At 34.0% G+C, this 18,085-nt stretch overlaps 1 protein-coding gene across 2 annotated transcripts in view; it reads left to right on the plus strand.

Moving 5' to 3' along the window:
• The window catches only part of LOC110018569 (CSC1-like protein At1g32090), a 45,452-nt gene extending 33,381 nt beyond the window's left edge, over nt 1-12,071 (plus strand). Inside the window, exons 10-11 of one of the 2 annotated variants that reach the window (XM_020715917.1) lie at nt 11,112-11,345; nt 11,604-12,071. In XM_020715917.1, coding sequence (XP_020571576.1) covers nt 11,112-11,345; nt 11,604-11,933 — 564 coding nt within the window. In that variant the 3' untranslated portion in view covers nt 11,934-12,071. Of the gene's footprint in view, nt 1-11,111; nt 11,346-11,603 lie in introns of those variants that run through there. The other variant, XM_020715918.1, reaches the window with a different exon arrangement.
• Nucleotides 12,072-18,085: the final 6,014 nt, after the last annotated feature.

Consider the following 18,085-nt stretch of genomic DNA (forward strand, 5'->3'; position numbering starts at 1 on the left):
GTGGGGGGGGGGTGTACCACAAGAAGGAAGAGACTAGTCACGAGGATTGGGAATTACTCCATTGCTCCATGGCTAGATTGCAAGTCAGATGAGTGTGAATGAGCAAGGAGAGAATAGTATAGCCAATACTGTTGGGGTCCTGAATGGACGATTATGTTTTTTTTGCTTTTCTGGCACGCCAACTTTGATAGACCATGCAACAACTATATTTCCAACCATTTTTTGGTATCTTGGAAGCCCTTGGAGTTTTGCACGTAATAAGGAGGATTTGTTCCTGTATGTCAATATTAGTTGTGACAAATTCATTGGAAATTATTGAGGATTCACATGATACAATTCACAGCAGTATGTTTTCCAGATTCAAAAAAAAAAAAAATTATATTTTAATTTTGTAAAATTAGGATTTAGAAATTTTAAAAATTTTGAACACTTCAAATGAAACCTAGAATTAGTAAACTAGAAATTTCTCCTTTGTAGAAATTAATAAGTTATCTGTAAGATCAACACATGAACTCAAAAAACTATATATTACTTGTTCAATATGTATACTTACGTGATTCATGTTTGCTTTATAACATCACGACATCAAGTTTTTGATATCATTGTCAAAAAATAACATTAAAATTTTATTTTAGGATAATTTTAGTTGAACATTTAATGTTTATGCTTAACAAGTGCACTATTTTTGTCTTTCTGTATGTTCTTTTGTAAGTTTGATTTTTTATTTTTTGTGTTAATGTTTTAAAAATTTTAGAAAATCATGAGTCGTGACTTATTTTTTGCTTTCAGCACATATTTTTATTTTACTTTTTGGTAAATTTGTTTAGTTATTTTTGTTGTATGTTAGTTATTTTTGTTGTATGTGTTTAGTTATTTTTGTTGTATGTTAGTTTAACAATTACTTAATTTTTAGCCTCAGGTGGTATATATGCGCAGGACTAGAACTGTTAACTTAATGTTGTACGGTCTTGAAATAGAAAACAACTATCAAAAAATTAAAAAAAAAAACTCACAAAATTTAGAAGTTTGAAACAATGGAAAACCCTCTGGAAGAATATTTTGATCACTTAGGAAGCATGCCAACCATTCGGTAGAAGTGATTCACTCGAATATTAATAACCCTGTCGTAGAAGCTAATTCATTTAGATTAAGGCTTGTCGTTATCCAGATAGTTCATAACAAGTTTGAAGGATCACTCTTAATAGACCACAATCTACACATAGCTTTTTAGAACTGTGTATTACCTTGAAGTATAATAATATTTATAATGATGCAGTTAGACTTAATCTATAATTTTTTTCACTTAGTGATAAGGCGAAGATGTGATTGAACTCCCTAGCACCAGGTGTCTATCACAACTTGGGTTGACTTAGCTCAAAAGTTTCTAGCAAATTATTTCTCATCCTTAAAAACTATAAAACTTAGGAATGATATATTATCTTTTACTCAATTAGAAGGTGAGTCTATATATTTAGCATTAGAAAGTTTCAATGAGTTGCTTAGGAAGTGCTTACGGCTCCGTTTGAGGCAGCTGCAGCTTATTACAAAGTTGTTATGAAGCTGCTAAAGAATAATCTGATATTACAAAAAACTGCGATGATTGTTACAATTTTTTTTTTTCTTAAGAAGTCTGACCGCAGCAAGAAAGCTCTGGTTTCAGCGGCAGCTTTTTCAAAAAGCTGTCAAAATGTAGTTTACCCAAACGGCCACGGCACCGCTGGGCCAAACGAAGCCTACATCACACCCTACTTAACTAGCTGATAATTCAAATTTTCTATAATGGGTGAGGGAGATACTTGAGATAAATTATAGATGCTGCAGTAGGGGGCCTTAAAGTCTAAACCATTCAATGAGGTATTTAAACTTATTGAAGAGATGACTGCTTATAGGTTTCAACAGCCCTTCAAGAGAGTGAATCTTTGAAGAATAGTTAGTATCCATGATATTGATGTGTTAGCTTTTCTGACTTCACAAGAAACAAATGTTTCGAAGAAATTAGACAATTTATGCTTAAATTATGCACCTAGATCACTAGTAATATAAGATAGTGCCTATGGAGAACAGTCGAACCTAGTGTTAAATTTGTGGAGTCAATGAATGCTGCAGACCCAACAATTTGTATTATAATACCTATAATCCAAACTATAGGAATCATTCAAATTTAACTAGAATAATAATAACCAAAGGGTAGGAAACCTATAGCAGTGGGGTGACTACCAACCTATTCATGTAGAAAATTGGAACAATTCGGGTAGTAGCAACCCAAGAGTGGCTTACCCACCATAATTCACATCTAATTGCTAATTTTTGGAGAAGAAATTTTCCCTGGAAGAATTGATTGTCAATGTGGGAATCATATACACAATCATGTTATAGTTATAAGGAATATTGAAACACAATTAGGACAATTAGTTAACTCATTAAGTCAGAGACCCCAAGAACGTTTTAACAAGTAACAAAGGTGAATCTAGAGGAAAAAAATGTGAAGCAATGTAAAACAATTACACTTAGAAGTGGGAAGGAATTAGAGAAGGTAGTTAGGAAGGACCATAGCATAAAAAAAGAATCTGAGCCTGAATGATCTAGTGAAAAATTTGCCCGACTTAAAAAAACACTCTCACCTCCTATGATAATATAAGAGAAACTACCACCTTTTTCTTAGAGCTCCAAAAATATTGGTTAGACCAACAATTCTCAAATTTGTAAAGATGTTCAAGAAACTTATAATTAACATCTCATTTAATAAGGCTTTAGAATAATTGCCTATTTATGCTAAATTCATGAAGGACATCCTAAATAATAAACAAAAACTAGGTGACTTCGAGGCTATAGTCCTAACAGGGGAGTGTAGTGCGTTCTTTTAGAAAAAAATAAACAAAAACTTAAGGATTGAGGTATTTTCACCTTTTCTTGTATTATAGGAGAAATAGTTTTGGAATGTTTTATGTGATTTAGGAGTCAATGTCAACTTTATGCCTTTTGTCCATTCTTAGGAGAATTGATTAGGAGAAGTTCAGCCTACCACAAGGACCCTGCAGTTAGTTGATCATTCTCTTATCTATCTTAGGGGTTGATAGAGGGTGTTTGTTAAAGTTGATTAGCTCATTTTTCCTGTTAATTTTATTATCTTAGATGTGAAGGAATATAAGGATATCTCTATCATTCTAGGTAGACCTTTGCTAGCTATAGAAAGGGCAAAATATCTATTTACAAAAAGTAGAGTTAACCATGAGAGAATTAGATTGAGAAATAAGATTTATAATCCAATTCAACTCCCTATATATCCTCAAGAAGATTGCTTTAAAATTAAGATTATGAAATTGCTGGAAATTTTGAATAAGGGCTAGAAGAAGAATACTTATAATTACAAAGATTCAAGATTGGAATTGAAATTTGAGGATTTAAGAGAGTCTCCAGGGCAATGTGATGAATTGTTTTCTATCTATGAGATTTCTCTAGACTATTTATTAAATTATTGCACGTTAATTTGGTAACTTTTCAAATTTAATTTATTTCGGCTTTATTTGCGATCACTTTCTGTTTTCTATTATTTGCTTTTGAAAATAAAAAACAGAAAACAAACAATAAATTGCGTTTGTTTATTCTTTTTTTTGTTTTTTTTATTTTTAAAACACATGAGATGTGTTTTTAAAATATCAAAAACACACAAATTGTGTTTTCGTTGTTTCAAAAGCATGTTTTTTGGAGCTATGCCTTAAAACCTTAAATTAGCTTAATCATTATTGACCGAAGTTAATATAACCAAATTAAGCTATTAATTCACTAATTAACTCGTAAACCTGCTTAATTAACTCATTAATAAATTAATAGAATTATCAAAAACTTAACTAATTCAACTAATTAATAAAATACTTAATTAAATTAATAAATCATCTAATTAAATTATGAATTATTTAAATGGAATTTAAATGAATTTAATTAACTCATAATTACTCAATTTAGTAATAAATTTACTTAATTAAATTAATAATTAATCAATTAAACCCATAGTAACTCAAATAAAATATTAATCATTTAATTAAGTCAATAATAATAAAATTAATAACTTAAATTATTTGAACATATCATTAACTATATAAAAAATTAAATAAAATATTAAACAACTTAATTAAAATACTAATTAATGAATTAATTAAATTAATTGAAATTTTGATTAATCTATAAAATTTTAATAAACTTATAAAAAGTTTAAATCAATTAAAACTTCAATTTAACAAAACCTTAACTTAATAAAATAATTAGTTAATTAAATAATTTCAATAATTCAACAAAAAATTAATTAACATGTTAAATAACTAAATTAATTAACATGTTAGTAGTTATTACAATATATATATGAGATATAACATGTTATAATTGAATTGTTTTCGATGAGTTTTTGTACCTTAGGTTTTAACATATTTACATAGAACTGGTGATACTTTTTGTGTGATAAGAAAGAGTAGGGTGGCCTAAATGTAAAAGATGAAATTTAGGTGAATATATGTAAATATCAATTATGTTTAACTAATTCTTTATATAAGTATAGTTTTTTCTTTAAAAAAATAGAAAATATCAAACTAAATATGTTTTATATTTTTTAATTTTGAAAATATATAAGTCATTAAAGTACCAAAAACATTTTCTAAAAATAGAAAATAAAATAAAAATAAAACAGATTGAAAACAAAAACAAAATTAGAAAATATAAAGTAATCTCAAACTGGGCTTTATGATTTGGTCACTTGGAATGTTAAAAACCCTTGTGATCCATGACTTATGATTGCTGACTAAAAGAACAAGTAGGTTAACACACAATTACCTAGTGGAATATGAATACTATCAGTAGGAGATTGCAACCTCATATGAGGCTAGAGGGTTTCTGGGAAACTTTGTATGATTAAATCAACTTAATTGTAATATGAGGTTCCAAAACGTCTTATGGTCTTGGAAAAGGCTAAGGACGATTTGTCCCTGGATGTTAACATTAGGCAGGAGAAAAGTATCAGACGAAAATTGATGATTCACATACTAATTCATAGAATCAAGTTTTTTAAATTTGATTATAAAATTAAAAAATAAAGTTAGATTATCATTTTTTAAAATTAAGATTTGGAATCTTTCAAATTTTTTAACATCGCAAACTAAACCTAAGATTAGAAAACTAAAAAAACTTGAAATTTTAACTTTTTTTTGAAAATTAACCAGTTCTCTATGGGGTTGATACACGAACTCAAAGATTTTTATATTTGATCGAAATGTATACTTGTGTGATTGATGCGTGCTTCACAATATAGTGGCATCATGGGTTTTTTCTAGTAACAATCATGTTACCTTATGAGCGTATTTTTCAAGGGTATAAATGGAGATTGTGTTTGTCACTTTTTCTCAAGGGATCTTTCTCATGAACATCGTGTCCACTACTAGCTTTCTATCGAGATTACTTCATGAGGGTGTCTTTCTTGGGTATTAATGAACATTGTGTTTTCCACTTGGCCTCAAAGGAATTTTCTAATGATGATTGTGTTCACTATTAGCTTCCCATAGATATTATCTAATTGGCATGCCTTTCAAGGGTATAAGTGAAGACTATGTCTATTACTTTCCCTTATGGGTTCCTGCAATAAATATTATTAGTTATAAAAGAATTCACTGATAATAAAAAAGCTTGAATGATATATTTTCAATAAAGATACAAACAAAAAAGAAATTCTTTTAGGAAATAAAACGTGAAACTTTAATGAGTTATTTATGATAAATGCTTTAGCATATAAGGGTAAATAGTTTTTTGTAATGATAAAATTTGTTGCGGTTGTACTTATCATTCAATAATTTCAATAATTTTCTTGTCATAACTCTTTTGATATTCTTTGTATTTTTCTTTTAAGTAATAGGCCAGGTGATTTTCATGCATCAAATGTTCAATTTATTCTTTTAACTGACTATATCTTTCGGTTAAATGTCCTTTTAAACAGTAGAAATGACAACATGGAGATTGATCCCAACCACTATGATTTTTAGTGCCCTTGGCCACTTAAGATTTTCAGAATTTTGAATCTTCATTAAAATATTTTTTTTACGTGCTCAGTGGAGGATGATTAGGTGTCTTATATTAATTAAAAAAATCTATCAACTTTATTTGTTTTCTTTTCTAGAAGATTTGTGTAACTTCTCCAAGATTTTTTGTGTTTGATGTGCATTATAAAGCTATAATTATCTTATAGCTCACTGTTAAAGAATCATTTAAATTTTCTTCAATGTGCATTATAGCTTCATTAACAGTGATTTGAGACTTAACATGATAAATGAGGTTAGTATAAGTGTGAATCATCTCTGGAATTAATGAGAAGTTGAAGGCCCAAGGCGTAACCCTCTTAAAAAAACACTTTTAATAGCTATAGATTCATCACTGAAGTTTGATGAGTTTTAGTAGAGATTTTTTGAAAATATTCTTTAAGTATATCTCCCTCATTTTGACGAATTCCAAAAAGATAGGAGTTTTTGATATAATTCAATTTGCTATAAGTTTTTCTGCAAAGAACATGACAAATTCATTGAAGGTATAAATAGTCCATCTTGATAGAATAGAACCAAGTACATGCTTGACTTTTGAGGCTGGCATAAAAACTTGATGGTTATATAGTGATCAATGTGTTCAGATTGGTTATATGTTTCACCATATGAATCAATATTTGGGAGCTTGAACCCTGTTGGAATAAGGCGTTGCAGGACTTTCTCGGCCAATGATAAAGACTTTTGGGAACTATCCTATTAAGAAAATGGCTTCCTTCTCTTGCAGAGAATTCTTTCTGAACTTTACGTCGTAAATGATTGTGAATTACATGATGGGGTTGAGCTAAGTTCTCCAAGAGTTTTGGAGGTTTGCAATTTGATTTTGTTGCACGAGATGGATGTATGAAACTAGCAAATATCCAAGAGGTCACTTTCCTGATCCGTTTGAGGCTGAACTTTAGTATGGGGAGCCATTGGAGGAGCATACTCTATCTGGGCATTTTTGATCTGTGATTGATCTTGGGATAGATAAACCTCACCCATTTGCCCTAATACTGGTTGTCAAGTTTCATATAAAAGCTGAAGAATCTCATTTTGAGATTCTTGCATCCTTCACATGCGTTCTTCTAAGAACAAAGAGAGACACCTTCATCAGTGGAGCGATGCCCATGATGGGGAAAAGTAGAAGTTTGTATCCCCAACTACGAGATTGTTCCATTGAATGATGAATATTGAAGTGGAAAGCTCTAATGTCATGAGTATTACTAGCCATTGAAAGTCTGCTTAAATTTCTATAACTATTGGATTTTATTTATTATAGACGGTTTCAAACTGTTGCATGCTAAAAAATTCTCGATGACGAAGAAAACTTATGCCTTTGCTCTATATTTTTACAACATATACAAATAGAGATGTGTGATGTAAATATGAAGTGTGATTATTTATGTTTTATTTTAATAATATTTATGCTAATTTGACGTTTTTGGAATGTATTTGTGATGTGTTTTGCAAGATTCAAGTAGAAGGTTTATCAAAGCAGAAGAAAGTCAGAAAATGGCTAAGGGATGGACCAGTGTCTAAGCGCCTTGGGTGTGTTCCCTGGTCAACTTTTCATCCAAAAGGTAGAGAAGACGGAAAGTAAGTGCCACAATAGCAGCACCTAGGCGCTACAGCCTTAGCATCTAGGCGCTGCATTTGGGCGCTTAGACGCCCAAAGCTCTAGGTGAGCAGCTCAGAATTCTAGATGTAGGTGTTGCGACACCAACAACTATGTGCCAGTGGCCAGGGCCATGTGCCAGTGACTACTGCCTATGTTCTAGTGACTAGCGTCTAGGCACCAATTCACGCGTTTTGGCAGTTTTGATGGGTTCGTAATCATCATTTTGTGAAATGAAGTCTTATAATCGCATGACAATGATAGAAGGAAGAAATTCATGCATTTCAAAGCATACACAAGCTTTGGAGAAGGATTTCAGTGGAGAGAACCTCAAGGAAGAAGTGTCCAAAAGTTTTTGAGAGATGTGAGGAGAGTGATTGTGAGTTTCAAGGTATACTTGTGTTTTTGATTGTACTTGTGCAATCCTCTATTATTTGGAGAAAGTCAGATAAGTGATGGGGTACCGTCATTTTAGTGTATACTTGTGCCTTTGGGGGATGCCATCCAGAAATCGTCTGGAGTACAGAGAGCTCGGAAAGTAGGCGACTTTGGGATGTCATCCATAAATCATCTGGATTACAAAGAGCCTGAAAAGTAGGCGTTGCAACTGCTTCGTGTAGGCGCTACACCTACATCACCTGAAGCCCTAGTTCTAGATTTCGTGACTAGCACCTAGGCGCCATAGACAGATGCCTAGGCACACAATAGTTGGGATGCACCTCGTCATAGGGAGAAGGATAAAAATGCTAGAAACAAAGTAAGGAGCCTACCATTTTTTAGCAGGGAGCACTGAAGGAGAAGATCAAAGAAGATTTACAAAGTGTTTTTGAGAGAAGAAATGAGAGATTTGAGAGGATCAAAGGGTGTAAATATTGCTTGTTTTAATTTCGTCAATCCTATTTTGATAGGAAAGAAAATAAGTTTACTTCAGTTGAGTTTTTACTTGGATTTCTTTATAAGACTTGGGTTAAGATGCCTTAATTCAATGTTTATTTTGCTGAGTTTTGCAATGAGTAGTCTGTAATTTTCTTTGTTTCATCTTTGGATTGGAAATTTAATAGGATAGAATTGAAGTTTACTTTATGATGCATTCGAACTTTCTTAATTAAGTTGTGTTGACCATTAAACTTAATTTATATTCTGACAAACCTATAGAAGTGTTAAAATCATTCGTGAACTTTGAGATCCAGAATAATAATTAGTAGAGTGAAAAGGGTTAACCACATAAACTCATTGGAATAAAGATATTGCCTTTGAGTTTTTGCAATCAATAGGGAGATGTTATTTGCCTGGGCTGATCATGGGATTTAGAGAACTAAACATGTGAAAACCAATCTTTCTTAGACTTCCAGAGGGGATAAGAAAGAATTCACTCTAGATTGACACCGAGCTTAGATCATTTCCTTAATTCTATTCAACGCTAGATTAATTGAAGTGGGAAATCTCTTAAAAACTCGTTTTGTTTGCTAGGGTAGACTTGCTTTTAAAAAGAATTATGATATAAACTATATTGAATTTTGAGAGCTTGAACACTTCAGGCTAGAACCAACAATAGTAAGCTAGAACTTTTTATTTTGAGATTCAGTTAGTTCCCTGTAGGATTGATACTTAGAACTCAATTACAGATATTACTGATGCGACATGTTAGGATTGATACTTAGAACTCAATTACAGATATTACCGATGCAACAACATGTATACTTTCATGAGTTATCAGTGCTTCACTGCACCAGGTTCGTATTGAGATGTTGATTGCATTTGTCAGTTAGACTGAGGTTGATAGAATAAAGAAATAACTTTCCAAACATTTCGAGATGGAGTTGGGTGAAGCTTGCAAAATTCTTGGCATGGACATTCTCAGGGACAAGGCACTGTAAATGTTTGACTCTTATAAGAAGCATATATTCGGAGGGTGCTAAAAAAATTTAGGATTGATGACTCCAGCGAGGCAATGAGTATCTATTGCATCATACTTTCAGTTGAGTTCAGGTCAATGCCTAAAAATGATCAGGAGAGAAAATATATGCAGTCGATTCTTTGTGCTAGTATAGTGGGCAATCTGATTTGTATCATGGTTTATGTACTAGAACAGACATTATAAAAGTGATTGATGTTGTGAGCAGGTACATGCATGACCCAGGACAAAGTTATTGACATGTTGTGAAGACTGTTCTGAGGTATCTAAAAGTTAAAGTTGATCTCGGCTTAGTGTTTGAGAGACAATCATCTTTTGTTGATTTGTGTGTAGGTTGCACTGATGCAAACTATGCAACTGATATTGATAGGCATGGGCCTACGACTAACTACTTATTCACATTTGTTGGAGGTTCAATCAGTTGGATATTTGTTCTTCAATCTACTATTACTTTGTCTAATATGGATGTTGAAGACATGACAACACAGAGGCAATGAAGCGATATGGATGCCGGGCTTACTGGATAACTTAGGAGTTGATTAGTCTCTGACGATATTCTATGATAGTCAGAGTACGATATTCTTTGCCACAAATCCAATTCATTATACTTGTACCAAACACTTTTATGTAAGGTAATATTTTGTTCAGAACTTGATTGATGACGATAATGTTCTGTTGAAGAAGATAGATACGAAGGAGAATCCCACTGACATGCTCACAAAGGTACTATCAGTCCAAAAGTTCACCTACTCTAGGAGTTTGATAAACATTTGAGCTCATGATTAATTTCTCATTTAGGCATTTTGAAGAAATATGAGAGGTTTGATCCCTTCTGGAGTTGTGTGCTTAGACATTCATCTTGGTGCGGTGGTTTTGATGTTGGAGCTTTTTTTGGTTTTCTTTCACTTATCTAGAAGTGCGGGATGAGGTTGAGATTGTTATATTAGAGGCTTATTTGTAAAAAGGGGTAAATTTATCATTTTTTATTTTTTTATTAGTATGCCCTAATCCTTTTTTATTTATGGGAGGGATTATGATTAATTTTTGTGTGCGGAGTTGTATCATTATTTCAAACCATCTTTTTTTTTTCTCATAATGTTAATAGTTGAATAACCTCCTACCGTGGGTGTAGGCGGATTTGCGCTGAACCACGTAAGTTGCACCGTGTTTGATTGTTTATTTGTTGTGTGCTTCATTTTCCATATTGTTTTGTACAACATCCTAAACATTGATTTTTTACATTAATACCGCCCAAATCTTTTATATCACATAAAAAATACCTCCATATGAACTTTTAAATAGTGAAAGACACTTTCCTGCATAGGTAGAGTGGCATGTATGTAAAAATTAAAGTTTAGGTGTTTGATATGTAAATACATAAGAATTGAGTGGTATTTACATTTTCCATTATTTATAATACCAGAGTGATTCTCTATTTTCAGCTCATTAAAGTCTGATCATTGATAAGAAAATTTATCTTAAATTTTATTAGAAGAGTACCTGATATTTGTTAATTTTGCCATCTCAGATTATCAACGTTTACAACCAAGAATATGAAAGTGCTGGAGCATTTTGGCCTCATGTACACAGCCGAATTATTGCAAGCTTGTTGATATCCCAACTACTACTCCTTGGTTTACTGAGCACAAAGAAAGCTGCGCACTCCACCCCTCTCCTCATTATCCTACCAGTGCTGACTGTTTGGTTTCACAAGTACTGCAAAAGCCGATTTGAACCTGCTTTTCGAAAATACCCTCTTGAGGTTCGTTCTCTCCATTTTACCATTTTGATTGGTTTGTCATTTTCTTATACAGTGCTACAGTGAGCTCCCGAGACTGGAAAGCTTGTCATTAAGAAAACGAAGAAATTTTACTACTAGAGAAAATTAATTTATTTTTTGGTGGATATTCTAAACGTGAGCAGTGGGAGAAAATGTGTATTCTGATTTCTCTCTTCAGAAAAGATATATTTATTTATTGAAAATTATGATTTGGTTATGAATTTAGTATGTAAATTTCAGGAGGCAATGGAGAAGGATACGATGGAGAAGGCCTCTGAGCCCAACCTTAATCTTAAGGCTTATTTAGCAGATGCATATCTTCATCCCATATTCCAAATGTTCGAGGATGTGGAAATGGGAGAGGCCAGAGTTGACAAGAGCCAAACTGACCTTAATTCACCTCAAATAACAGAACCTATTTCCGCACCTTCACCTCATCATGCCTATGATTTTGCTTCATCCCCTCGATATCAATATGATCATGATTCATCGCCGCACTATCAATATGAGCATGATGATGATGATGATGATGATTTATCACCTCATTATGTGTATCACCATGATATATAGTAAAGCCATTTGCTAGATAACAATGCTGGCTAGAGAATGCACTGGTCTTTTGCTTGGTTTTTATTTTATTTATTCTTTTTATCTTTATCCAGTTGTGAATACAAGTTAGGCAGTTGAACCATCTTAATAGATTTCATGGTTTTTAACCAATTTGCTTCTTCCATATTGATCCAATATTGTGACTTTAGTTTGAATGCTTTTAAGCAATGTTTTGAAAACCATGCAAGACCGGGCTAGTCTTTGTTGAGATTGAAACAATTCCCTTCAACTTTACCATGGCTTAGATTCACTATAAATCTAAACCACTCCATGGAATAGAATCGCTAAGATTCAAGAAAATTGGAACAAAATTACGAGTAGAAGCACAAAAAAAACAATCCACAAAAACACACAAAAAATTAATGTACAAAATCTGAGAACCGGAAAATCCACGGAGCCACAATACTAAGAAATTTCGCTATGAACCAGAATGTTTTACAGAGAACACACTCATATTTTCTCTATAGAATCAAGGAAACTTGCAGCACTTAGCTCCAAATCCTTCCTCTCGATCCGACAAGAGAAACACATGTGAAATTTTCCTCTTCGACACTTCTCTCATTCACCAAAAAATTGTCGAAGAAATCACGCACTGAAACTACTCCATTTCGTCGCTAAAAAATGCCTTAAGTTGAATCCCGAACTAACTGCATCAGACGCAAAACTGCATCAAATTAGGCCCCTCTGCGTTCGTGGTTCGGGAAGAATAGCTTGGAACCCAAGAGGTGGGCGTAGAGATGGCCACAATTAGGCATGAGGGCAATTAAACTGGGCGTAGGAGTGGCCTAGGTTGGGCGGGCGTAGGAGCGGCTAGGTTGGGCGCACGTTGCTTGGTGCTAAAGCTCCAAGCGCTTGGTCCTGCCTGATGTTGTGACTGTCTGGTGCTCCAAATCAGGCTCCACATCATAACAATCTTCCACTTGGAGACTGATTGCACCTAACACATGTCCTCCATATGTGCAGCTCCTTTGTATCATCTTTATAATCACGGACCGTGATGTGGTTCACCATCAGTTTCAACCTTCGTGAAATACAACTGAAGCCAAGTATAGCTTCGGTTTCTCAACTGTCACCACTTTCTCAATATATCCGCAGGATTTCGAACTATGTTTCCAAGAACAACTGCCTGTTTTCTCGAAGAGAATGTATAGCATGATACATCAACTGAATGTGTTTTGTCCTGACATGAAAAAAATATTTTTAGCAATATGAATCACTCTCATACTGTTATTGTGAAGTTTTTCAATCCTCAGTTGTTTGCTCAATTTTTTCATAAAACTTTATTGTCAAATCTTCTTGCTAGCCTCAGTGATAATAATGTATTCGACCTCCGAGTTTGAGAGTGCAACGATCTTCTACAATCTAGAAACCCAACTTACCATTGTGTTCCCTAATGTAAAAATATACCTTGTTGTACTTCTATTATCCACATCTCCTGCTTGTAGACTGATCCCTGGACTTCTATAGCAAATTGCCCTGTTGATTGTTCCCCTAAAATACTTGTGAATCTACTTTATCGCCTCCCAATGATGACTGTCTAGATTGCTTATGTACCTGCTGATATCTCCTACTGCATATACAATATCTGATCTGGTACAAATCATTGCATACATCAAACTTTCAACAGTTGAAACATACAAAATTCTCTTCATTTGTGCTTTCTCTGCTTCAAAATTAGGCGATAGCTCCTTAGATAGTGTGAAGTGACTACCTAAAGGGGGTGCTAATTGGTTTTGTCTCACTCATATTGAACTTCTGTAGGATCTTCTCAACATATTTTGTCTGGACAATTTTAGTGTTCCTACACTCTTGCCTTGTTGATTCTCATCCTGAGAATCTTTTTGGTTAGACTTATGTCCTTCATCTCAAATTCATTTAATAGTTATTTCTTTCAAGTCCTTGATTTTCTCTACATTTGCTCTTCAATCAACATGTCATCCACATACAAAAGAAGCAAGAAATAATAATTACCAAAATATTTGATGAAGCAACAGTGGTTTGCTTGGCGTTTTAAGTACCCATTGTCTAACATAAGCTTGTCAAACCTTCAATACAACTGTCTCGGTGTCTGCTTCAATCCATATAGGCTCATCTTTAATCTGCAGGGCAAATTCTATTTACTTAAAACCTTATAACCTTGTAGTTGCACCATGCATAGTTCCTCCTCCAAATCTTCATGTAAGAAAATTGTTTTTACATTCATCACTCTAAATGTTGATCTTCCTCTACTACTAGACTTAGTAGAACCCTGACAGTTGTCATTTTGACCACTAGGAAAAAGTTCTCTGCATAATCTACTACTTCCTTCTACTGGAAATCCTTCACAATAAGTTTTATCTTGTAGCATTTGCTACTAACTCCACTTTTAGCATGTAGGCCTACTTGTTGTGTGGTGTTCTTATGCCTTCTGGTAATACCGCTAAATACCAAGTCTGATTTGACTCCAAGGACTGTATTTTTTCATCCATGACAAACTTTTACTCCCTTAAGTCTTCAACTTGAATAGCCTCTTCAAAACACTCGAGTTCACCACTATCAGTTAGTAACAAACGGTGTAACGAAGGAGAATACTTATGTAAAGGTCATATCACTCTACCAGATCTCCTGACTTTAGTAACAAGTGATTGAGGAACTTCCAATGGAAGTGCTCCTTTTGGCTGAGCACTACTTCTTTCTCCACTTTCCTGATCATCAGTGTCTTTTATATCAACATACTTGGACTCTTTAGAAGTAGCTAACGTGCTGTCTCGACATCTGATCTTGTTCTTGTACATTTCCATTTCATTGAAAGTGACATCCCTGCACTTGATAAATTTCTGATTTTAATAATCCCAGAACTACTACCCAAACTCATCTGGGTCATATCCAATGAATGTGCACTTGACATAGTTCGAGTCAAGCTTGCTTCTAGAACCTGCATCAACAAACACATATGCAAAGCATCCAAATACTTTTAAGTAAGATAGATTCACATTTTTATCACTCCAGACTTCTTTAGGTAAGCCTTCCGTCAAAGATAATGATGCACCACGGTTAATCAGATAAACTAAATTGTTTACTAGTTCAACTCAGAACTGTTTTGGCAAGCCTACATGCAGCCTCATGCTCCTAGCATACTACGTAATTTTCTGTTAAGGCGTTCAACCACACCATTCTGCAGCGGTGTCCTTGGGACAGTGAACTCATGCTTGACCCCCTCAGTAGCACAGAAATTCTTGAACTTCTAATCATGATACTCGCCCTCATTATCTGATCTGAGACACTTCAATTTCAATTCTCTCATTTTCTATCATAATCTTTCACTTCTTAAATATTTCAAATACATCATATTTTTGCTTTAGGAAGTAAACACATACATTTTACGTGTGATCATCAAAAAATGTGACAAAGTAGTGGGAACCTCTAATGGACTGAACCGGAGTAGGGTCTTGTACGTCAGTATGCACTAGCTTAAGTTTCTTTGACTTCACCACTGACTTGCTTTTGGAGAAAGATACTTTTTTCTGCTTGTCATATATACAATCTTTACAAAAATCCAAATCAAACTGATTTCAAACCCTGAAATTTATTTTTAGTGTAAAGACTTTATATATTTCTCGCTCATATGGCCAAGTCTACGGTGTCGCAAAACTTCATCCACTCTAGTTCCAACTACATCAATGAAATCAACTATTTCATTGTTTAAGTAAATAGTGCCTTCAATGTTGTCTTGAGCAATCACTAGTTCCCCCCTGATCACCTTCCACGAATCACCTATAAAAGTAGTCAAAAATCCTGATTTTGTCATTTTGGTCATAAAGAGAGATTTTTCTTCAGACTTGGAATATGTTTAACTTCAATAAGCTTCCAATTTGTTTCATTTGACAACCTGATATCAACATCACCCCTTCCTACGATACTGCAGGTCTAATTATCTCCCAGATAAACCTTTCATACATCACTCTGATTGTAAATTTTGAATACCTTTTTCTTGGGGCATACATGAAGGCACCTGAATCTACTATTTAAGATTTAAGGTTGACTAGGGATAACACCAGAGAGTCATTTTAAATTTCGTCAGCAGAGACATTTGTAGAGATATTCTTTTTTACCATTAGCTTTTCTTTGAGCTTTTCATTCTTTGAAATGTTCTTTCTTTTCACAGTTCCAACATTCTCCTCTATCATTTCTTCCGCTTGATCTGGACTTAGATCTGTCTTTGCTAGTATTCTTGTCCAGAATCATTCCTCTGTTGTCAGCATCAATACAAAACAAGAAGATTCACCTTTCAGTGCTTTCTGCGAACTTTTTCATTCAGCATCAAATTCACGATGTCATTAAATTTCAACTTTGTATTCCATGACAATGAAGACAGTATCACCAGTGCTCTGATCTCATCATCAAGTTTGAGCCCACAAAGAACAACTGACTCATTACAGTGTTGAAGTTATTCAGATTTTCTGTCACTGAAGTGTCTTCCACCAGTTTTATGTTGAATAAGCCCTTCATTAGAAAAACTTTATTTGAAGCAAAATATTTTTCGTATATCTTGGTCAGTGTCACCATAAGATCTACCATAGTTTTTTTCATTTATAATGTTGAATGCAACATTGTAAAAAAGTGAAAACCGGATCAAACCTAGTGTTGTTTGATCCAACACTTATCATTCCTTCATAATCATAGACTCAGTCTTCTTGGTGATTCCTTATAGTGGCAAATACAACTTTTGCTAATGCAACAAATTCTTCACTCACATCCTTCAGGCTGCAAAGTTTGTCCCATTGAACCTCTCTAGTTTGAATCTTGCTTTGTTGGTCATTGCTCTTACTCAAATCAAACACCGCTTTCATACCACTTGTTTGGATTAAAACAATCCCCTTCAATTTTACCTGAGTATAGAATCAATATAAATTTAAATCACACCACGAAATAAAATCAAATAAAGTCCAGAAACCGAACAAAATTACGAACAAAAACACAACAAAGACAATCCGGAAAAGCACACAAGGATTTAACTTCAAAAACTTCGAAAATGGTAAAAAATCACGGGGCTATACCACCAAGAAATTTCATTATGAACCAGAAATTTTATAGAGAACACATTCATATTTTCTTTCTACGATCAAGAAAACTTACAGCACTTCACTTTAAATCGTTTATCTTGATCTGACCAGAGAAACTCACGCTAATTTTTCCCTCCAACACTTCTCTTCTTCGCTGGAAAATTTTTGAAGAATAGCTTGGATCCTGAGAGACGCAAGCGTGCCTGGGTTGTGTGGACGCAGGGGCGCTAAAGCGCCAAGCGCTCGATCTTTTGCTTGCTGGGCTCCATACCATAACAGTCCGACCCGTTCAACCATGAATTGGTCGGGTGTCTGGTCCGATCTATACCTAGAATCTGTCCCCACATTGAGCCAGTGCCACCAGACCCTAAAATCGGAGGACCATTCCCGGTTTATGAGGATCATGCTATTTGGAAATTTCCCAAAATGTATTACGAAAACTCTATTCCCGTTTTCATTGGCGTGAGGCATCCTCGGTCGCTCCTACGGCATTCACTCGCTACTCGCTCGTCGTTTGTTTACAAGCCAAATCCCATCTTTAGTCCGCTGCACGCCTCCTTTTCCCTGGTTGCAAGCTTCCATTTCGCTGGCTCGTTGGATTTTTGAGAAGTATCTTTTTTATTTTTACTTAACAGGTTTGTTAAGATCAGATCCTGAATCCAATTAGCACCCTCGGTTGTGTTATCTTTTGAATGAACGAGATGCAGCATGGTTTGCTGCCCTTGAGATTTTCCTCGACTGGATAAGGCTTTTCAGTTGGAATATTTAATCTTATTTTTAGTGGTAATGTGAAGCGGTGCAAAAAAATATTGCATCAGGATTTTTGACGTAAATTTGCGTCGGGTGTTCAATTAAAATTGGACATGTATTAGGATGGGTCACACATTTTTAAAAAATAATCAGTTAATGTATTTCAGTGAGATCCACATTTTGATATCACACATTTTTAAAAAATAATCAGTTAATGTATTTTAGTGAGATCCACATTTTGATGTGGTCAATTTTAATTGGACACCTGACGTAAATTTGCTTCAGGTGTCGTGATGCAAGGCTATAGTAGCCTATCCTGTT

This window comes from Phalaenopsis equestris, unplaced genomic scaffold (assembly GCF_001263595.1).
Source record: "Phalaenopsis equestris unplaced genomic scaffold, ASM126359v1 Scaffold000025, whole genome shotgun sequence".
Classification (NCBI taxonomy): Eukaryota; Viridiplantae; Streptophyta; class Magnoliopsida; order Asparagales; family Orchidaceae; genus Phalaenopsis; species Phalaenopsis equestris.